Below are 18669 nucleotides of genomic sequence, written 5' to 3' on the forward strand. Positions count from 1 at the left end.
TGAGCAAGAGTGAGACCCCCCATCTCTGTTATTATAAAATAATAATAATGATGATGATAATGAATAAGATGCCAATTAGATTTCCAAGTGGAAATATTGAGTAGGCAGTGTCATTTACAATACACTAGCTAACCCTCAATAGCAGTACCATACTCACAAGCAAACTTGGAACCCGCCATTATGCATTTCTAAACTTTTCCACTAGTGACTTAAGAGTTCTATCCTTTTCACACTCTGTGGGTGAAACTGAAAGGCTTATTAATTAGTCTGTTGATTTGAAATAATTTAGATATATTTTCTGTTTATTTTGTGGCTATCCACTAGTAATTGTATTTTGAGTACCCTCTATCCTGAGCAGTAATTCTCCACCTGTATTATCACCCTCATGGATGATATTGTTAACATGGAGGGCAAACTCCAGTGGGTTAAACGCACTTCCTGTGCACTACTCCTTTTCTATGTGTGTGGTGGTGCAAGTTGGTGACGGTAAATTTTTGAGCTAACATTTTAGTGTGGTATGTATTTTAAACATAAATCTTTTTTGCAAACTTTGGATCTATTAATAGTAACTAAGTATTGTAATATACTTCACATCTAACCAGGACATTGTTGAAACCCCACTATTGATAACCACAGATCTAATAATAACGAATATTTATTAAGGGCTTATCATTATGTGTCAGGCACCACTTTAAGAAACTGTGTACTCATTGGCTTTCCACAACAACTTTATTGTATTATCCCTGTTTTACAGATGAGAAAATTAGGCCCAAAATGGTTTATTTAGGTAGGAAGTAGCAGAGCCAGGATTCAAACCCAGGCAGTCTGGTTCCACAGCCTCCACTCTTAACTGCTACCATGTAACGTATATAGAATATCACAAGTTTTATTTCAGAAAAAATTGTCCGGGCCGGGCATGGTGGCTCACACCTGTAATCCTAGCACTCTGGGAGGCCGAGGCAGGTGGATCGTTTGAGCTCAGGAGTTTGAGACCAGCCTGAGCAAGAGCAAGACCCCGTCTGTACTAAAAATAGAAAGAAATTAGCTGGACAACTAAAAACATATAGAAAAAATTAGCTGGGCATGGTAGCGCATGCCTGTAGTCCCAGCTACTCGGGAGGCTGAGGCAGTAGGATCACTTAAGCCCAGGAGTTTTGAGGTTGCTGTGAGCGAGGCTGACACCACGGCACTCTAGCCAGGGTAACAGAGTGAGACTCTTGTCTCAAAAAAAAAAAAAAGAAAAGAAAAGAAAAAATTGTCCAGAGTAGACAGGGCTGTGTGAGTGAGTAACCACAGTCTCTCTTGATTTTGTTTTTACCTCATCCCATGAAGTTGGGATTTTGGAATAGGGAAGAGAAAATAATCCTATAGTGGTTCTCCATCCTACTCTTTGATTTCCTTCCCTAAATAATTTATTTTCTTTTGGATTTTTCCTTGTAGCATCAGCGAGAGCTTTCTAACTGTCAAAGGTGCTGCCCTTTTTCTGCCACGGGGAAATGGCTCGTCCACACCAAGAATCAGCCACAGGCGCAACAAGCATGCAGGTAAAGCAGCATATACACTATTCCTTTTTTGGTAACCTTGTCTTTCATTTTGTTCTAAAAGGCTAACTACCTCGTCCCCATTTCTCCAGCAATTCTTTAATAGTGAAAAAAAGCATTGTTATAATCACTCTTCTTTCATCCTCACAATTTTTCTATCACTTAGCAGAATGCCTTATACACATAGCAGATGTTCGACAAATTTCTGTTGAATAATAAGAAGGTACAAAAATACTCTAATGAAGTCATATGTGACTTCTCAGTTAAGGTTTTGATAGCTAAAAGATTGTTCAGTTGTGCCCTCGGATCCTATGCAAAATCAAATGCCAGGGTCTACTTGAATGCATACACACTAAAACAACTAGAAATTTAACCCATAGACTTCTATAAACAAAAAGTCATCAAATAAATGTTCACCTAGGAATGAGTATAAGACTATGATTTTGAAATATCTGCTGACAGTAGTATATGCATGGTATTTCCTTATATTGGATTTCTCTAAAATCAGGCTCACCTGTGGTGATGAGGTTAAAAAAGAGTCATAGAAAATATGTCTTGGAAGAGAGGTCTCCAGATATAGGAGGTCCACAGTTTAAGAAGACAATCAGCCTGATGCTTTTCTTCTACTATGATCAAGTCTTGTTTGTGTCATTTTGGCATAAAAATAAAAGCCTGAGGACAATAGTCGTGATGAATGCTATACAAAGAGGTGATTGCTTGTTGTCATAAATGTGCCACTTTGATGACTTGTGACCTCCAGGAGCAGAAGAAATTGCAATTACTAGGAAGAGAACAAAGAAGACTACAGATCTTGAGTGTGTAGGCCAGAGGTGAAAGCCAGAAATACTGAATCCCATTGAGCCAGTAGTTGAGTTTAGCTCTAGTCAGAGTAATCTCAGCTATGTTAGTGGCTGCCCCACTTCTTGTTTGGACCTTCGTTTAGTTGCAAATATAGCAGCTGAGAATTATAATCCATTTTGTTGGACAGTATTGTCCTCCTATCAAAACTCTCTAGCCGTGGAAGATTTTTTAAAGAATAATGGAGGGGAGTACTTTTGGAAATTAGCTTGAGTTACACTTTCTAAAACCTTCCTTATCAATGCCTACAACCAGTGGTTGGGGGCGGGGAGGCACTTCCCCCAAAAACTTGAATGCACAGAGGAAGTAGGCCCAGCTAAGCTTTGTATTTCTGTTTAGTGTGGATATTTATCCCTTACAGTAAGAAGAAGACAAATTATTGGTTTAAATCCAGCTTGTCTTACTAAGATGTGGGCAAATTGCTCTATGGCATGTAATAGTAAGTGGGGTCAGTGGCGTTTAAAGCTCTTGGCCCTGGTTGGCCTTTTTCTTTAGTCAAACTTCCACAATGAACTGCCACCCAGGTTTCTGCTTGACATTGTTCACTTAGCTTTCCTCATACTAAAAAGAAAAGCAGATTTAACACAAGCTGAATGGGCTTGATTTGTGATCCAGACCAGAATGGATGAGGCAGTATGAGTATAAACACAGCTCAAAAAAGCCAGACCGTCACATATAACTGAAGCTGCTTGGGCTAAGCTCACAGTGACTGAAAGTTGATGGTAGAATTGAGAGCAGATCAAGGGCTTACTATGTCTGATTATACTTCCTTATGCATGTTTCTTGAACTGGTTAGAATTTTTTTTTTTATCTGGGCTGCATTTAAAATATCCAGATACTATTTTGCAATCAAAAAGTGATATTATGAGTGAGTATCTGCCAATATTTTAAAGGGAATCAATGAAAAGTCTTTAAAATCAAACTGAAATCTGAAATTTAGCTACTAGTGGTAAAATATATGGGAAAATGTAGGAGAGAGATCTTAATGGTATTACTGCCTCTGTTAGACTCTGAAGAACAGTTTCCCACAAACAATACCCAGTTTGCTCATAGCAGTACTTTTCACAGCTAACAAACCTGAGCTTCCACGTACCCAACTCACATAAGAAGCCTTACCGTAAGAGTAGGGCTCCTGACTTTTGTCTGACCTTCAAATAAGCCATCTGGATCCTTGGGCTAGTAGTGTTTGGGCTACTATTTAGGTTTCTCCTCCAGAAGTTAGCCATCCTGAAAATCTTTTCCTCAGCTTATGTCTCTTGATAGGACAGAAGGAAACTTAGTTATTAAAAAAGGCTCAGCTGCTTAATTCAATTGTAACTTGTAACTCTAGTAACTTTTCATTGTTTATACCTAATACGTTGTGTCCTCACACTTGTTCTTTTATATTTTTAAGAGCTTTATTGATATATAATTCACATACCATATAATTCACTGAGTTTACTCATTTAAAGTATACAGTCAGGGATGGGTGTGGTGGTTCACACCTGTAATCCCAGCACTTTGGGAGGCCAAGGCGGGGAGATCACTTGAGGCCAAGAGTTTGAGACCAGGCTGGGCAACATAGCAAGACCCCATTCTCTACAAAAATAAAAAAATTAGCCAGGCATGGTGGTGCATGCCTATAGTCCTAGCCGCTTGGGAGGCTGAAGTGGGAAGATTGCTTGAGTCCAGGAGTTCAAGGTTATAGTAAGCTTTGATCTTGCCACTGCTTACCAGCCTGGGTGACAGAGTAAGACCTTATCTCTAAAAATAAGTAAATAAATAAAAAGAGTGCATTCAGTGGCTTTTAGTATGTTCACAGAGTTGTACAGCCATCACCACAATCTAATTTTAGAACATTTTTATCACCCCAAAAAGAAACCTGATACCCATTAGCAGTCACTCCCTATTTTCCTCATCATGTCCCCCAGCCCTAAGCAACCACTAATCTACTTTCTGTATCTATAGATTTGCCTATTCTGGACATTCCACAAGTGGATTTTTGAGACAGTCTCCTTTTATTTAGCATGTTTTCAAAGGTCATCCAATGTCTCAGTATTGAATTCCTTTTTATGACCAAATAATATTACATTGTGTGGATATACCGCGTTTTATTTATCTACTTATCATTTGATGGACATTTGAGTTTTCACTTTTTGACTATGATGAATAATGCTGTATGAACTTTGTGTACAAGTTTTTATATGGGCAAATGTTTTTGTTTCTCTTGGGTTTATACCAAGGAGCCCACACTGGTTCTTCCACCCCCACCCCCCCCACCCCCCGCCAAGAGTTAAGAGAACCACACTGGTTCTTGCATATGAGACTTAGATTGTGTCTCTGGGTTTGAAATGTAGTAGAATGGATCTGGCCAAACATAGTGATTGTCCTTTTTAATTTTGAAAGTTGAAAGATTCTGCAATAATGACATTGATCAGAAGCCAGCAGTGAAATAAAAGGCAAGAAAACTATTCTTTGAGAGAAGGAAGGGGGGATAAAAGGAAAGGCTTTCAGACATGCTGACCTTTTAGACAAACACACCTGTTTGACAGCCTACTTTTTTTCTTCCTAACTCTCTCTACTTCTTGCCCAAATCAGTATTTTATCTCATAATTAACAGCTGTGAAGTTAACTGGAAAGAAAGTATACATGTAGATTCCAAGGCCAATGTAAATACTGGCATTCATGATTACGTGGCCATGTCAGTCACCTTAGAATCTTAAAAAGTACTGGACCTGGGTGGGAAAAAATGAAGTTTTTTTGTTCTCAGATTATCTTCATTTACAACAGCATGTTATCTAATGTCTCCAGCTAGCCAATGCCTCAGATTTCCTAGTATGGAATAGAAAACATGAGGAAATCTATAATAGTTTAATACACAGAAATTTCAACTTAGTTTTATAAAGTATTTCTTTATAAGAACAAGTGAAGATTCAGATAATCGGCCATTTTAAAGCACCTAGTCATATGTTCAAGAGAATATATATTCCTTATATGCTATATTTAATACATACTCTCATTTTTATATCAGCCACTGATAGGGAAATCATTTTAAACTATTGACATTGTTCTGGGAGGAATCTAAAAATCTTCTTAGGTGAAGTACAACAGAAAATTATTATTATAGAAATAGGAATGACAAAATGGTTAGCTTTTTGAAAATTATGGATAATTCTTCTAACTGCGCACCTCATGTCCAAAATTCCTTCATTACTTTCAGTGGGCCTGAAAGAACAGCCAGTGTTGCCTCTGCCCAACAGATCTCTTGTCAGCCTCCACCATGGTAAAACTGAGATTGGTCTCAAGTGCACCTTCCATAGGACAGACAGAAATTTTAATGTAGTATAGACTGAAATTGAATGCATAAAGATGAAGTCTTATCATTCTCTCTTTCCATATAAAAATAAGTCAGTAATCATATTATTTAATTTCTGTGTCTGAGTCCTTTAGTGAATCAGAACTTTCTTTTACAAAAGTCACTAGGGGAGAAGGAATCCTCTCTGTTGACATTAGAATGGACAATAATTATCCTTTGCTTTGTAAATTTTACTAGGCGATCTCCAACAGCATCTCCAAGCAATGTTCATATTACTCCGCCCAGAAGACAATATCAGGCTGGTAAGTTAGTGGTATCATCATAATTTTCCTTCTCAAAAGACTGTCTAAGATAGCCAATGTGTTAAACTGTCATTTTTATGTCCCAACACAGTGCCGGAAACTATGTGGAATAGGAAAGATGAATGACATGTCCTTATTATCCAGGATCTTAGAACTAATTGGGGATATAAGCTAATGTGGAATGATATGAAATAATTTGATGGTTCAAGACTGTTAGTAAGCACAAATTTGTAAGTTATTGACTAACAACAATTAAAGTTCAGAAAAAGGAGAGAAAACTTGGGGATTTTACCTCATTGAGGAAAGTTTATTTAGATAGTGGAACTTGAGCTGGGTCTTTTAAAATGATGACATTTGGACTGGCAGAAAGAAATCATTCTAGATGGGGACATAAGCAAAAACACACATAGGGAATGACAAGGAGGGAGTGAAATGGCCAAGGATTGGTGCTGGCCTCAGACTCAAGAGATCTGGACTTAGGTTCTTACCAATTGTATTATAATCTTATAGTCATAATATAATGTTGGACAATTTACTTTACCCTGTCTGTGCCTGTTTCCCCATCTCCTGACTGCTACTCACAGTTGAAAGGATCAAATGGACATGAAAACATATTAAAGTGCATAAAGTGCTACCTAAGCATGAGGATCATTGTTATTATAGGGAAGATAGACACCAAAAAACAAGGCAGGCAAATACGGATTTAATGCTCTAAACTGGAGTTCTCAAACTGGCAGCCCATAGACCAGAGATATGTTTTGTTTGGATCACACAGTGGTGGTGGTGGTGGTGGTGGTGGTGGTGGTGGTGGTGGTGTTTTAATATAAGCCAGAATTTAAAGTTGGATGATTTCATGTAAAAATCCAGACTTGAGGCTTATCTTCAAAAATTTCTGGCTTTATTCTCACATGGCAAAACTTAGCTAGACTGGGGTAGGGGAAGTTGTGGCATGGGTTCTTAATTTACCCTATGTATCTTACTGTCTTCTGAATACTAAAGTCAAATGTCACCATTTGTCATCATTTCTGCCCTGTTAGTTTGCTTATAGTACTACTTCTAGTAAAAGTAGGAAAACAAAAATAGGACAAGCGTATTTCTTTGTGGAAGTCGAAAAGTATTTCTACCCATTTAGTACTCACATGGCTTATTTTACTTCTTTGCATTTCCTGTCTGACCTTCTAGATTACTAACTAGAGGTAGTCCCCCTCCATTTTCAGTAAGCAGTTGTGAAACATTACAGATTTTTGAGCCAAGGAATGACATGGGACAACTACAGTATTTAAGGAAGATTCCTTAGAAGCTAATACAGAGGTGTGTGGTAATGAGTCCTTCTATTAATAGGGTAGAATGGTTACTTGGAAATGAAGTGAGAGCCACAGATACATTAAGTTTAAATAGTTAATCTCTACTTTCTGTCCGGGAAGACAGATAATGAGTAGAACACAAGATTAACTGTGGAAAGTTGATGATCAGGCTTCTGAACTCTATGGTAATCACTGATTCTTCATTCACTTAATCATTCTGTATTTAAATTTTGTCATTTCTTTCTCTGGAATGCTGCTTCTATTGCCTTCTTTACATGGCCACTAATTTTTCTTGGGAAACTTACTTTGAAACTTAAAAGATTCCGTTCATAATTATTTTATATCCTAATTTTTATTTTAATTAAAAAATTTTTTATACGCTGACCAAAAGTAACATCATATGTATTTATGTATATCTTGTCAATGTATCTTGATATACTTCTTTCTTAAACAATTCATTAAAAGTGAACAAAGGGAAGGTACAATTCTTACAGTATTAATATTCTAAAGCTGTGATTCTCAGACTTGAGAGTACATCTGAATCACCCGGAAAGCTTTGTCAAACCACAAATTGCTGGACTTCACCTGTAGAGTTTGATTGATGAGAGGGAAGCAGTGATTTTTTTTTTTTTTTTTTTTTTGAGACAGGGTCCCTCTCTTACCCAGGCTGGGCTGGAGTTCAGTTCGATCTTCCTGCCTCGGCCTCCTGAGTAGCGGGAAAACTACAGGCATGTGCCACCACACCTGCTAAGTTTTCTGTTTTTTGTAGAGATGGGGTCTTGCTCTTGCTCAGGCTAATTTGTATTTTTAACCAGTTTCCAAGTGATACTGATGCTGCTGATTAAGGAATCATAGTTTGAATACAACTCTTCTAAAACCTGTAACAGTCACTTGCACATACTGGATGCCCAACAGATATTTGCTGATAGCTTCCAAAATTTGTGTGGTTTGGTAAAGCTAAAGCTAAGGTCTTATCATCACTCAGTTTATCTTTTTCTCATTGATAACGTTCTGGAGTTTGGTTTGAGCCTCTATTAAAATAATTTTGACCACATGAGACTTGAGAGGGCGTGAAGGAAGCAGTTAGGAAGGCAGAGTTGGCAATTAAATCTTTTCTTGCTAAAATATGCAGCTTCAGCTGCTTTACATTTATAAAATATAAATTCAGAAAATGTAACTGACGCCTCTGAATTAATTCAGAGTTCAAATGACAAGCCATTTTACAGTTGTTTTGAATTGTTACAAACACAGAGTCATTATATTTCAGATTATGGAGTGAGTCATCTTCAAGAAAATGAGTGAATGCATTGTATGACTTTGGACAAATTAGCACTTTTCTAACTGAAAGGAGCATTTGTAGACTCAAAGCAAAGGCTTTTGTTTTGAGTTAAATTTGGAATGCTAAAACTCTTATCTTGGGATTTGTGCATAAGGTTAAAAGTTTGATAGTCAACTAAAAGTCCTGCCTTTATTTTTTTTTAATAACTCTACTAAACCCTACATTTTGCTTTAGCATCGAATATAGGACAAAACCAATCTTTCCCCTCAGGGAAGCTCTGCATTCCAAATACAGGTATCAAGCATTAACTTTAGTACTTAGGAAAACTGTAGCTGCTATAATAAAGGAAGTGGCTTTATCGTACTCTTGCACGTTATCAAAGACGAATCATTTGATTTAAAAAAACCTAGGAAATTGAGAATTTTCAGGACATTTGAAGTAACTTCAATCTTAACTAGAGCTGAGGTGCTTTTAAGGTAAAAGGAGGTCTTTTTGAGTACTTTGCAGAAGAATTTAAGAAAATGAATTTTGGCTGGGCAAGGTGGCTCAGCCTGTAATCCTGGCACTCCGGGAGGCCAACACAGGAGGACTGCTTAAGGTCAAAAGTTCAAGACCAGCCTGAGCAAGAGCAAGACACCATCTCTACCAAAAATAGAAAAAATTAGCCGGGTCTGGTGGTGCATGCCTGTACTACTAGCTACTCAGGAGGCTGAAGTTGGAGGATCACTTGAGCCCAGGACTTTGAGGTTGCTGTGAGCTACTATGATGCCACTACATTCTACCCAGGGTGACAGACTGAGACTCTGTCTCCAAAAAAAAAAAAAAAAATGAATTTTATGATTTTGGTTATTACCATATGTTGCCTTTTTTCTAAGTCAGATAATATTTAATACAAAAAGGTATCAAGTAAAAATCATTCTGTACTCTCTACTCTGAGAAAACCATTCTTAGAAGTGATTTGGATAAGTATTCTTCCAGCCTTTTTTTTTTTTTTGTACATGAGAGAGAGCGAGCGAGTGAGCATTGTTGTTTTATTTTTACAAAAATGAGGTAAAAATATAAATAATGTTTTGTAACCTACTTTCTTCACAGTTTGTCATGGATATCTTTTCCATTTCAATAAATAAACCATGGTTTTTAATGGCTGTACAGAATATAATTCATAGGTATTTTTTTTTTAATTTGAGAATTTCACGGAGAGAGTTTAAAAAAAAGAAAAAAATCCAGAGACTCCCTCAAGCTCTAATCTATTTTGTTTTTTTGTTTTTGAAGACAGTGTTCTTTAGTTTCTTACTATCACATATGAAGTCTATTTTAATTTTAGCTATTGACTTTGCTTTGTTCTTTTGGCTAGAATTTAATATTTACATACTTTTGAAACCTTTCCCTCTGATAGATTGGGTGAGCTGCCTGTCTAGACTTTGGGTCTTTATAATGTGGCTTCCCTGAGGATAAACATTGCATGCAGGGGCATGATGTAAGATTCTTGGTGAAAAGAAATTAAAGGCAAAGGTGCAGTGTAAGCTAAAGGAGGAGTATTTCCTGATGTCATGATGCTAAGGAGAGAAGCTCTTGTATCAGGCAGTGTTTGTGAAGTGCTTGTAATTAAGTTAAGTATTTAAATTAGGTATTGAGGGAAGTTCTAACATTATTCTTTGAAAGATGATCTTTGAAAACAAGTTGGGTTTTTTCAGGAATAAAGCAAAGGCAGGAGATGACTTCTCAGACCTACTTCAGTCCTAAGATTGCTGGATCCAGTTCACCTGAAACTTGTAAAAGGATTCCAGATTTAGGCAATAAATGTAGTTTTTTGGAATAATTATCTCAGTTGCTCTTATTGCCAAGTTTTAAAATCTGGAATATTGTTTTGTTTGGACAAGTAGAATGGACTTCAGACTAGGCATGGTGGCTCGCACCTGTAATCCTAGCACTCTGGGAGGCCGAGGCGGAAGGATTGCTTAAGGTCAGGAGTTCCAGACCTGCCTGATCAAGAGCGAGACCCCATCTCTACTAAAAGCAGAAAAGATTAGCCAGGTTTGGTGGTGCACTCCGGTAGTGCCATCTACTCGGAAGGCTGAGGCAGGAGGATCACTTGAACCCAGGAGTTTGAGGTTGCTGTGAGCTAGGCTGATGCCACTGCACTCTAGCCCGGGCAACAGAACAAGACTATCTCAAAAGAATGGACTTCAGTAATGTCCTTTTCAATGAGAACTTTAGTTGATTAATGAAATGCATTTCAATTACTGTCTTATTCCAGTCATTTATTCCATGTAAGCTCTGGAGACTGAGGAAACATTGGAAATGCTGTCATTTTCAGTATCAAGGTATTAGATACAAACTGCCATTTTAAATGATGTTTCTCTGATTGGCTTGACAAATTAGATAATTAGATTTTACTAATCTCCCCCAACAGAGGAGTATAAAATAAATCAAGGTGGGTATTAGATTTTTCTTTATGTTTGTGGCTCATAGATTTTAATTCTTTAGCCTAGAATCTTGAAGCTCAAAAGGAACTTTAAAGCCTCAGGTCTATCCTGTGGCATTTCAGAATTTTTTCTTTAAAGATTTTATCTCACTCTTCTAACAGGATATAGAAATCGAATTAATGTCTTGGCTCCTGACCCCCTGATTAAAACTCCACTTCCCTTTAGTAAGAATTTATGACCTACTGTGGGTACTATCTAGTGGCCTATGATCAAATCCCAAGAACTCTTAAGTGCTATTCTTCCATCTAAGAAGCTTAAAATTGAATGAATCTGAAATGTGCCTGTTATTCAAGCCCAAATCGCTATGAGATAGCTGGGGCCTTTCCCATTATGTTTGGGATCTTCTTTTATAATTAGATTAAACAAGGGAGAGCCAAACATTTGAAATGCTCTTGATATTATAAATAAATAAATATCTCTTTTTAAAAAGAGACAACAAATGTTTGCACTGAATATCACTTAAAAAGAAACTCTTGCTGCCCACTTCTAACTTGGCCTGATAACTTGCCTTATAAGTTGTATGTATGGAGGATATATTTTTCCTTTTGTCAGCTTCGACTTAGCCAATCAGTTGCTACTGGTTGGTGTAGGAGCTGTAGATAAATTGTCAGAAGCACAGTTCAGTTGTTCCCATGCCATTTGTATTTGAGCCTTGCCAGAAATTCTCAGAGCCTTGACAAAGGATGAAAGAGCCTCTAACACATTCAGGGAACTTGGGCCAAGGCAAGTCCAAGTTTAAATATGTAATAATATCTGAGATCTTGTTTATAAGAAATTCTAGTTTACCTGTACCAGGTTTTCTGATTAATTTAACATGTTATAGAGTGTACAATCAAGGAAAGAGTCAGTACTGCCTCCCAGTCCACCTCATGTACATTTACTAATATCCATAGTTCTCTGTGCATAATGCTTCTCCCTTGATCCCAGTCCTCTAGAACGTAGTCCACGTAAATGTTAGTTCCCTTAGCTTCTCGTAAGTGAATTTGGTTTTAATGCTCTGTGACTTTATGGAACATAAAGTCAGCAATACAGCTCTCTATCTTATGCACTTGGCATCAGAATGATAAGCATTACATTCTTGTTGTATCAGCTCTTATTAGAGACAAGCTTTAATGTAGCCACGTCTATTTGTGCTTCCCTAGCTTTTCCTAGGAGTATCAGAATAGAGACAAAAGATATGGGAGTCTCACTTCTCCCTTGTTAAATGGGTCATTTGAGCTGTATAACTATGCCTCTTTTTTTCTTTGCCTGGTCATTTTGGAATAGTGACAGAGTTAAAGGGAAGGAGACTCCTTGAAGACTCCTTCAACAGCACTGAAAAAAATTCCAAATAGAAATTTCTGACAAATATCTTGAGCCAGTTGATGATTTGGAATTCTGTTTCTCTTCTCAGATAAGGAACAGGGGTTATTTTATACAGAGGAATTTGCCTCCAGACCTCATTTTCCTGGCTTCAAAGGATCTATCATTTTATTATTATTATTATTATTATTACTAACAACAAATGAAGAGTAGACTAGAGTGTTACACTCCCATGAGGGCAGGGACCATGTCTCTCTCCCCCACCAGTGAATCCTCAGCACTTACACTGTGATTATATACACGATATATGTATAGTAAATATTTGAATGAGTGTTGCCTAGAAGTTGTTTAATTTTATTTTTAAGGTTTATAAGGTATCTTTTTGAACTTCTTATTAAGAAAATTTCCAAACATGTCAAAATAGGAAATATATCCTCATAAACTCATTACTCAGCTTTCATAGCCATCAGTATTCTGCCCGACTTCTTTCTTTCATCTGTCCTCCCCTCTCCTTTTTTTTTTTTTTTTTTTTGTTGGTACATTTTAAAGTAAAACTCAGACATCATGTCATTTCAGTCTAGCTACTTAAGAAAAAGGCACAGTAACCACAATGCCATTATCACACTTAATAGTAAAACCTTAGTTTCATCTAGGACCCTGTCCATATTTAAATTTTCTGAAGGTCCTTTATAAATAAGGCCCTTATAAATAAGCAATAAATTAAAACTTTTTGACAAAAAAAAAGAGAAGCCTCTGAAAAAGCCATCTTCTTTAATTATCATTAAAACTAAAGAAAATCTTATAGTGTATAAATGTGCAGAAATTCAATAGAGCATAGCTAATACTCTCCTTAGATGATGCTAATAGTTTATTTCATATCATAATTGTTTGTGGGAATTGTATCTTTGAGACCAGTGCTCACATTCGTATACCTCACATTCCCCTCTTCAGTCTTGAAAACATGCTCTGATAATAACTTATGCTAATAGCAAATACATATTGAGCATTTATTGTATGCCAAGCCCTGTGCTTTATGTGCATAAATTTTAGGACTTTTAAAACGACCTGATGGGCAGGTATTATATCTTCCTCCAATTAATTTAGTAACTTACCAAAGGTTTTATAGTTAGTATAGGACCTGGGATTTGAATTTATGTCTCCTGACTACTGGCTCTTATGCTTTCCTGTGTATGCTTTAAGATCCTAAGGAAAAGGGGTTGAATGATCTAAAATTAACCTTCTAAACTTCTTAATTTCTCTGTTGTCTGTTAACCTCCAGGCTGTAAGACTGGAAAGTACTTACCAAAATCGAACACGCTATATGGTAGTGGTTTCAACTAATGGTAGACAAGACACCGAAGAAAGCATCGTCCTAGGAATGGATTTCTCCTCTAATGACAGGTATGGTACTACAAAAAAGGAGAAATGTGAAAACTCTTTTTTAAATAACCTGTCCCTATTGCCTTTTGAGTTATACCAAAAACATTTTTTTGCAGTTCTGCTCTTAAAGTTCAAGGCATAAGATGAGAGAACACAAAAGTATATTGGCCACTCTTTCAACAATCTTGAGAAACAAGCATGTTTAGTGAATGTGTTTGGTTGTGTGTTCCTAATTTACCACTATTCTTTACCTTCCTCTCATTTTTAGATAGTAATGATATAAAGCAAATGATTTAAACTTATATCTCCAGAAAAACTGCCTTTTCTTAGCAGTCTACTCTATTTTAAAAACAGCAACAATTCACTTTGGTGATTCTAGGGTACCTGCCCTTTGTGGTAATTCACCAGTGGTCCTGGGTTCAAAGACATCCCACTTGAACTCCAATCTCTTATATTTGTCCATGGCTTTAAACCTTGCTTTTACGAAATCTTATGCCTCCTTTTTCCTTCTGAGTTAAAAGGGGGGTAAGAGAGATTCTTAAACTCAAAGCAGAACCTTTTTAATTGTGCACCTTTGGCTTTAGCTGTACTTTACAATCTATAATTAAAGATATTGCACATCACACAGAATCTGGCTTTTTTTGTGTCCTTAAGGTTTGTTGCTTTCCTTTTTTATTTTCCCACTTTTTTTTTGCAGAAACCTTGGGAAGACTGTGGAATGTGGCTGCTAAGCAAATCTTTACACTGTAGATAATAAGCCTCAGGAAATCCTGCCAGATGTCTCAAAGCATTGACTTCCTGGTTCAGGACTAGAATGGAACTGTGAAGTAGTTAGGGGTGTGACCCAGGCCTGAGGGAATTTAGCCACAAAGAGAGGAGGAGCTTGGGAGTGATTCAAATTGTCCTGATATTGGGGGGAAAATCACATTGTCACTAGAAAGTTTCCCAAACTAGTGTCATGTAGAAGTCAGCTTGAAAATGACTTGCAGGCTCATAGGGATCAGAAGGCCAGAATTGTTCACTTGCATACCATTTGCAGCATTTAATTGTATGCTTTGAATTTATACAGGCTTGAAAACCACATTTAGGAAGCTTTCACCTGCATGGTTTTCACTCCTGGTGTTACCTAAGCAACAGTAAGCGTTTTCATATAAGAGGACCTACCTTGTCTACAGTGATTAGGATTTTGGAATCTCTAATTTGGGTTTGTTTTTTGGTTTTCTTAAGATAAGCTCTTGCTCTGTTTCCTGAGCTAGGAGTACAGTATTGATCCTCCCACTCCCACCAACTCCCCATCCCCACAGCCTCTCAAGCAACTGGGACTGAGCCACCAGGCCCAACTAATTTTTCATATTTTTTGTAGGGTCTCACTATGTCGCCCAGGCTGGTCTCAAACCCTTGGCCTAAAGTGATCCTCCCACCTCTGCCTCCCAAAGTGCTAGGATTACAGGTGTGAGCCACCACGCTCAGCGTTATTTGGGTTTTTATCTCTCTAGGTTTGTACTGTCCATATGGTAGCCACTAACCATATGTGGCTATTTAAATAAATTGAAGTTAAATAAAATTAAAATATCAGTTTCCTTGGTCATATGTAGCCACATATCAAGTACTCAGTAGCTATATGTGGCTAGTGGCTACCATATTGGACAGTACATGTATAGAACATTTCCATTATTGCAGAAAGTTGAGTTGGACAGCACTGCTCTAGCTCACATTTCCTTTGTTCAGTTCTCCCTGACCCCTCCCTTGAAAACCCTATAAAACAGGAACTGGGGTTGTATGGAAACTTCAATTGAATCTTCCTCTAGAGACAGAGGACAATAAGTGCAGATTCTCCTAACCCAGAGTGTAAGCAATTAGATGTCTAATCTTATCTTTTACTTTGTCCTAAACTTTACCAGAAAGAATGCTTGTTAATATGGGTGTCCAGTAATACATCCTCAGTGAACTGCATCTATCTTTTGTAATAGTCTTGCCTGAATCATAACTGATAAGTGCCACTAACTAAAGGAAATTTTAGTTTATGGAAGGCAAAGTGGGACATGAAAAGCTAGAAACTAGTTTTCATTCTGTTTGGTAAACTTGATATTATGAAATTCCCATACATCCACTGCTTGAATTGAGCCCCTTGGACAGTAAAAGAAATGCCCACTTTAGAATACTGGTGCTCAGATAATCTAATATTTCTATCTCAGTTGCTGTTGAAGGAATTTGTATCATTTCGTATCTGAAAATGTTAAATGTTTCAAAACAGTATTAAGCCAAAGTGGAACCCAGATTGTTTATAACAAGTACAGAGTAGTTTTTAAGATATGTTACATCCAATTCATTTAGCCTATTTACAAGTTTTTCCAGTATTGTGTTATGTTTTAAGTAACACATTTTTTAATAAATAGTATTACCTTTGTTTCTAAAATGCATTGGATATATTTTGAGTTATAAAATAATAGAGCTTCATGGTTTCATTTTATTTTTTAATTTCTTTTTGTACCCCCAACACCTTGAAATTTCTAATACATAGTAGGCACTAAATAAATATTCGTTGAATGGGTTGAATATTTACTAAAATAAGTAGCTATACTTTAATGGAGAAAAATCTCATGAGATAGGTAGACTGAATAAAAATACTAGGTGTGCCTAATTAAGGCCTTTACTTCCTGTTTTGTGAAAAAGCTAACTTCTTAATGTAAAAAAAAAAAAAAATTCTGATCTGAATATAAGCTGAAAATGTGATGTTGGTTCCTATATATCAGTGTCACTTGTCCAAAGGTTAACTGGCATCTGGTCATAAGCTCATAGATAACACTCTTTTGGCGCATCTGTATCTTCTTCTATAGTTATTTCATTTCTAGATTTGTTACTAGGCTATCAACCCTTCATATTTTTACTCTAATTTATACTTGTTGCTAGGAACCTGACTAAGCACTGACTAAATACAAAACAAAAAGCTACTTTAAAAATAACCCTACTTCACCATGGGAAGCCATTTTCAAAACAAGTTTTTTGTACACTCACCTCATCTACTCAACAAAACTTGTGATGGATCTGTCTTACTTGCTCTTGGACTCTGGTAAATTAGCTGTGCCTCTGGTGTTTGGTTCCAGGGTTCCAATGTGAATAAGATATTCCAGTCTTGATTTGAGTCTCCTGAACTCTGAAATCACTAGGAGGGTATTGAGTAACCCAGGCCAGCAAGTATAGTGGAAAGCCCAACGAAGGGCTGGCCTTCTTTAGCCCTGCAGTGACTCCAGCAGTTAAAGCTTAGTAGTCCTCATGTTGTTTCCAAAGCATTTGCGTAGTGCTTCTCCCATCCCCCAAATCACTGTCAGAGGTATTAGAGCACCCACTACAGATTCATATTCAACATTTGTTTTATAGGACAATGCATTCACATATATTGTTTTATTTTAAATATTTTAAGTCTTTATAATAACCCTGGGAGGGTAGGTTTTGTTATCTGTATTGTAAGGTGAAGAAATTCAGGCAGGGAGAGGTTAAATAACTTGTCAAAAGAAGTTGTACTACTGAAAGAGATCAAACCCAGCCAGATCTTTTGGCACAGTCGATGCTCAATAACGGTAATTACTGTTATATTTTGGGCACTGTTACACACTTTTTTGTGTTACTTAATTTAATCTTCAAAACAATGCACCAAAGAAGATATTTTTATCCCAGTCTTACAGATGGAGAAACTGGGGTACAAAGCAATTAATTTGCCTAAGATCCTACAGTTAGTGCCAGAACCCAGGTTCCAGAGCCCATGTTCTTAACCACACTGCACTGTTCCACCTCCCATGTGCAAGGTTCTTTCCACAACACCGTGCTGCCTTTCTAGATACGTTGGCATGGAGCGGGTATAGGAGCCTTTGGGAGACTGGCCAGAGGGTTTTTAAAACACAGGCAGCCTTAAGAAGAGAAAGCGGCAATGATCTGAGGTAGATTACAGTTGTTTATAGAAATATTGTATAGAGCGCACGATCTGTCAGGAGTCTGTGGCTTCCCACACCAACCTGTTCTGTTAACTCAAAGCCAGTTTCCTTCCTGGGCTAGTGTGTGATTGAAATAATATTTTAGTACTAGGGCTACCCTTTTTTTCATTGTTGATATTCCTATTAACTCTACATTTCAGCAATGCTAGTTCAGTGCACAGTCACCAAGGACTATTTTATTTATTTAGGTTATGTTGTGTCTATTTTATCTCTCTGATTTGATCACAAGCTGCTAACAATTACTTCTTTACATTTTCTTATTCCCTTTCCCTTTTAGACTATTGAGTGTGTTCTAGTATTTAATAAATCTTTGTAAACCTCAGAATTAGAATTAAGCAAATCGCATACTCCAAGCTCTTCAGCAACCAGCAATAGTTCTTGACATTAGAATTAATTCTTGGAGTTGGATTGGGTGCTGTATCCTGGGCTGAGACCTGCCAAATGCAAGTCAGCAGCAATCACCTGGATTTTTTAGATGGTGGCCATTTGCAAGATGACAACCAAGATGGCAATGTAGGAAGCTCAGTCAATAAATTTGCTTTCTTTTTTTTAATCTCAGTTTTTCCACATTTTTTTATTCAGGAGAGATGCAAAGTAGTAGCTCACAGGCTTTGTATAATCACATTCCTGAGATTGATGACATCCATCATCTCGTCAGTCCACCTTCTCCAGACTAAACAGATTTTTAAGAATCTTGTTCACTCTTGTCCTGTGGCCCTTCCTCGCCCTCTCCATTGGGCCAATTCCTTCAGTTTTTCATTTCCCTTGAAGTGTTATGGTCATTTACAATTTCATGGCCAAAGCCAGTTCCTGGTTCAGTAGTCCATGATCTTTCCAGGCTTTGAAGTATGCACCACTTCTTTCATGAGCCAGTTTGGCCAGAAAGGGGATGCTTTATATCATAGAACATACCCACCTTCTAGAACCTGTTCT

The 18669-nt window shown here is 37.2% G+C and overlaps 1 protein-coding gene across 1 annotated transcript in view; it reads left to right on the forward strand.

Annotated features, from left to right (window-relative positions):
* SSH2 (slingshot protein phosphatase 2) overlaps nucleotides 1-18669 on the forward strand; it is a 66160-nt gene that overhangs the window by 41653 nt on the left and 5838 nt on the right. Inside the window, exons 2-4 of the mRNA XM_069482200.1 lie at nucleotides 1441-1544; nucleotides 5932-5996; nucleotides 13647-13768. Coding sequence (XP_069338301.1) covers nucleotides 1441-1544; nucleotides 5932-5996; nucleotides 13647-13768 — 291 coding nt within the window. The remainder of the gene's footprint in view (nucleotides 1-1440; nucleotides 1545-5931; nucleotides 5997-13646; nucleotides 13769-18669) is intronic.

Source organism: Eulemur rufifrons, chromosome 9 (assembly GCF_041146395.1).
Source record: "Eulemur rufifrons isolate Redbay chromosome 9, OSU_ERuf_1, whole genome shotgun sequence".
Classification (NCBI taxonomy): domain Eukaryota; kingdom Metazoa; phylum Chordata; class Mammalia; order Primates; family Lemuridae; genus Eulemur; species Eulemur rufifrons.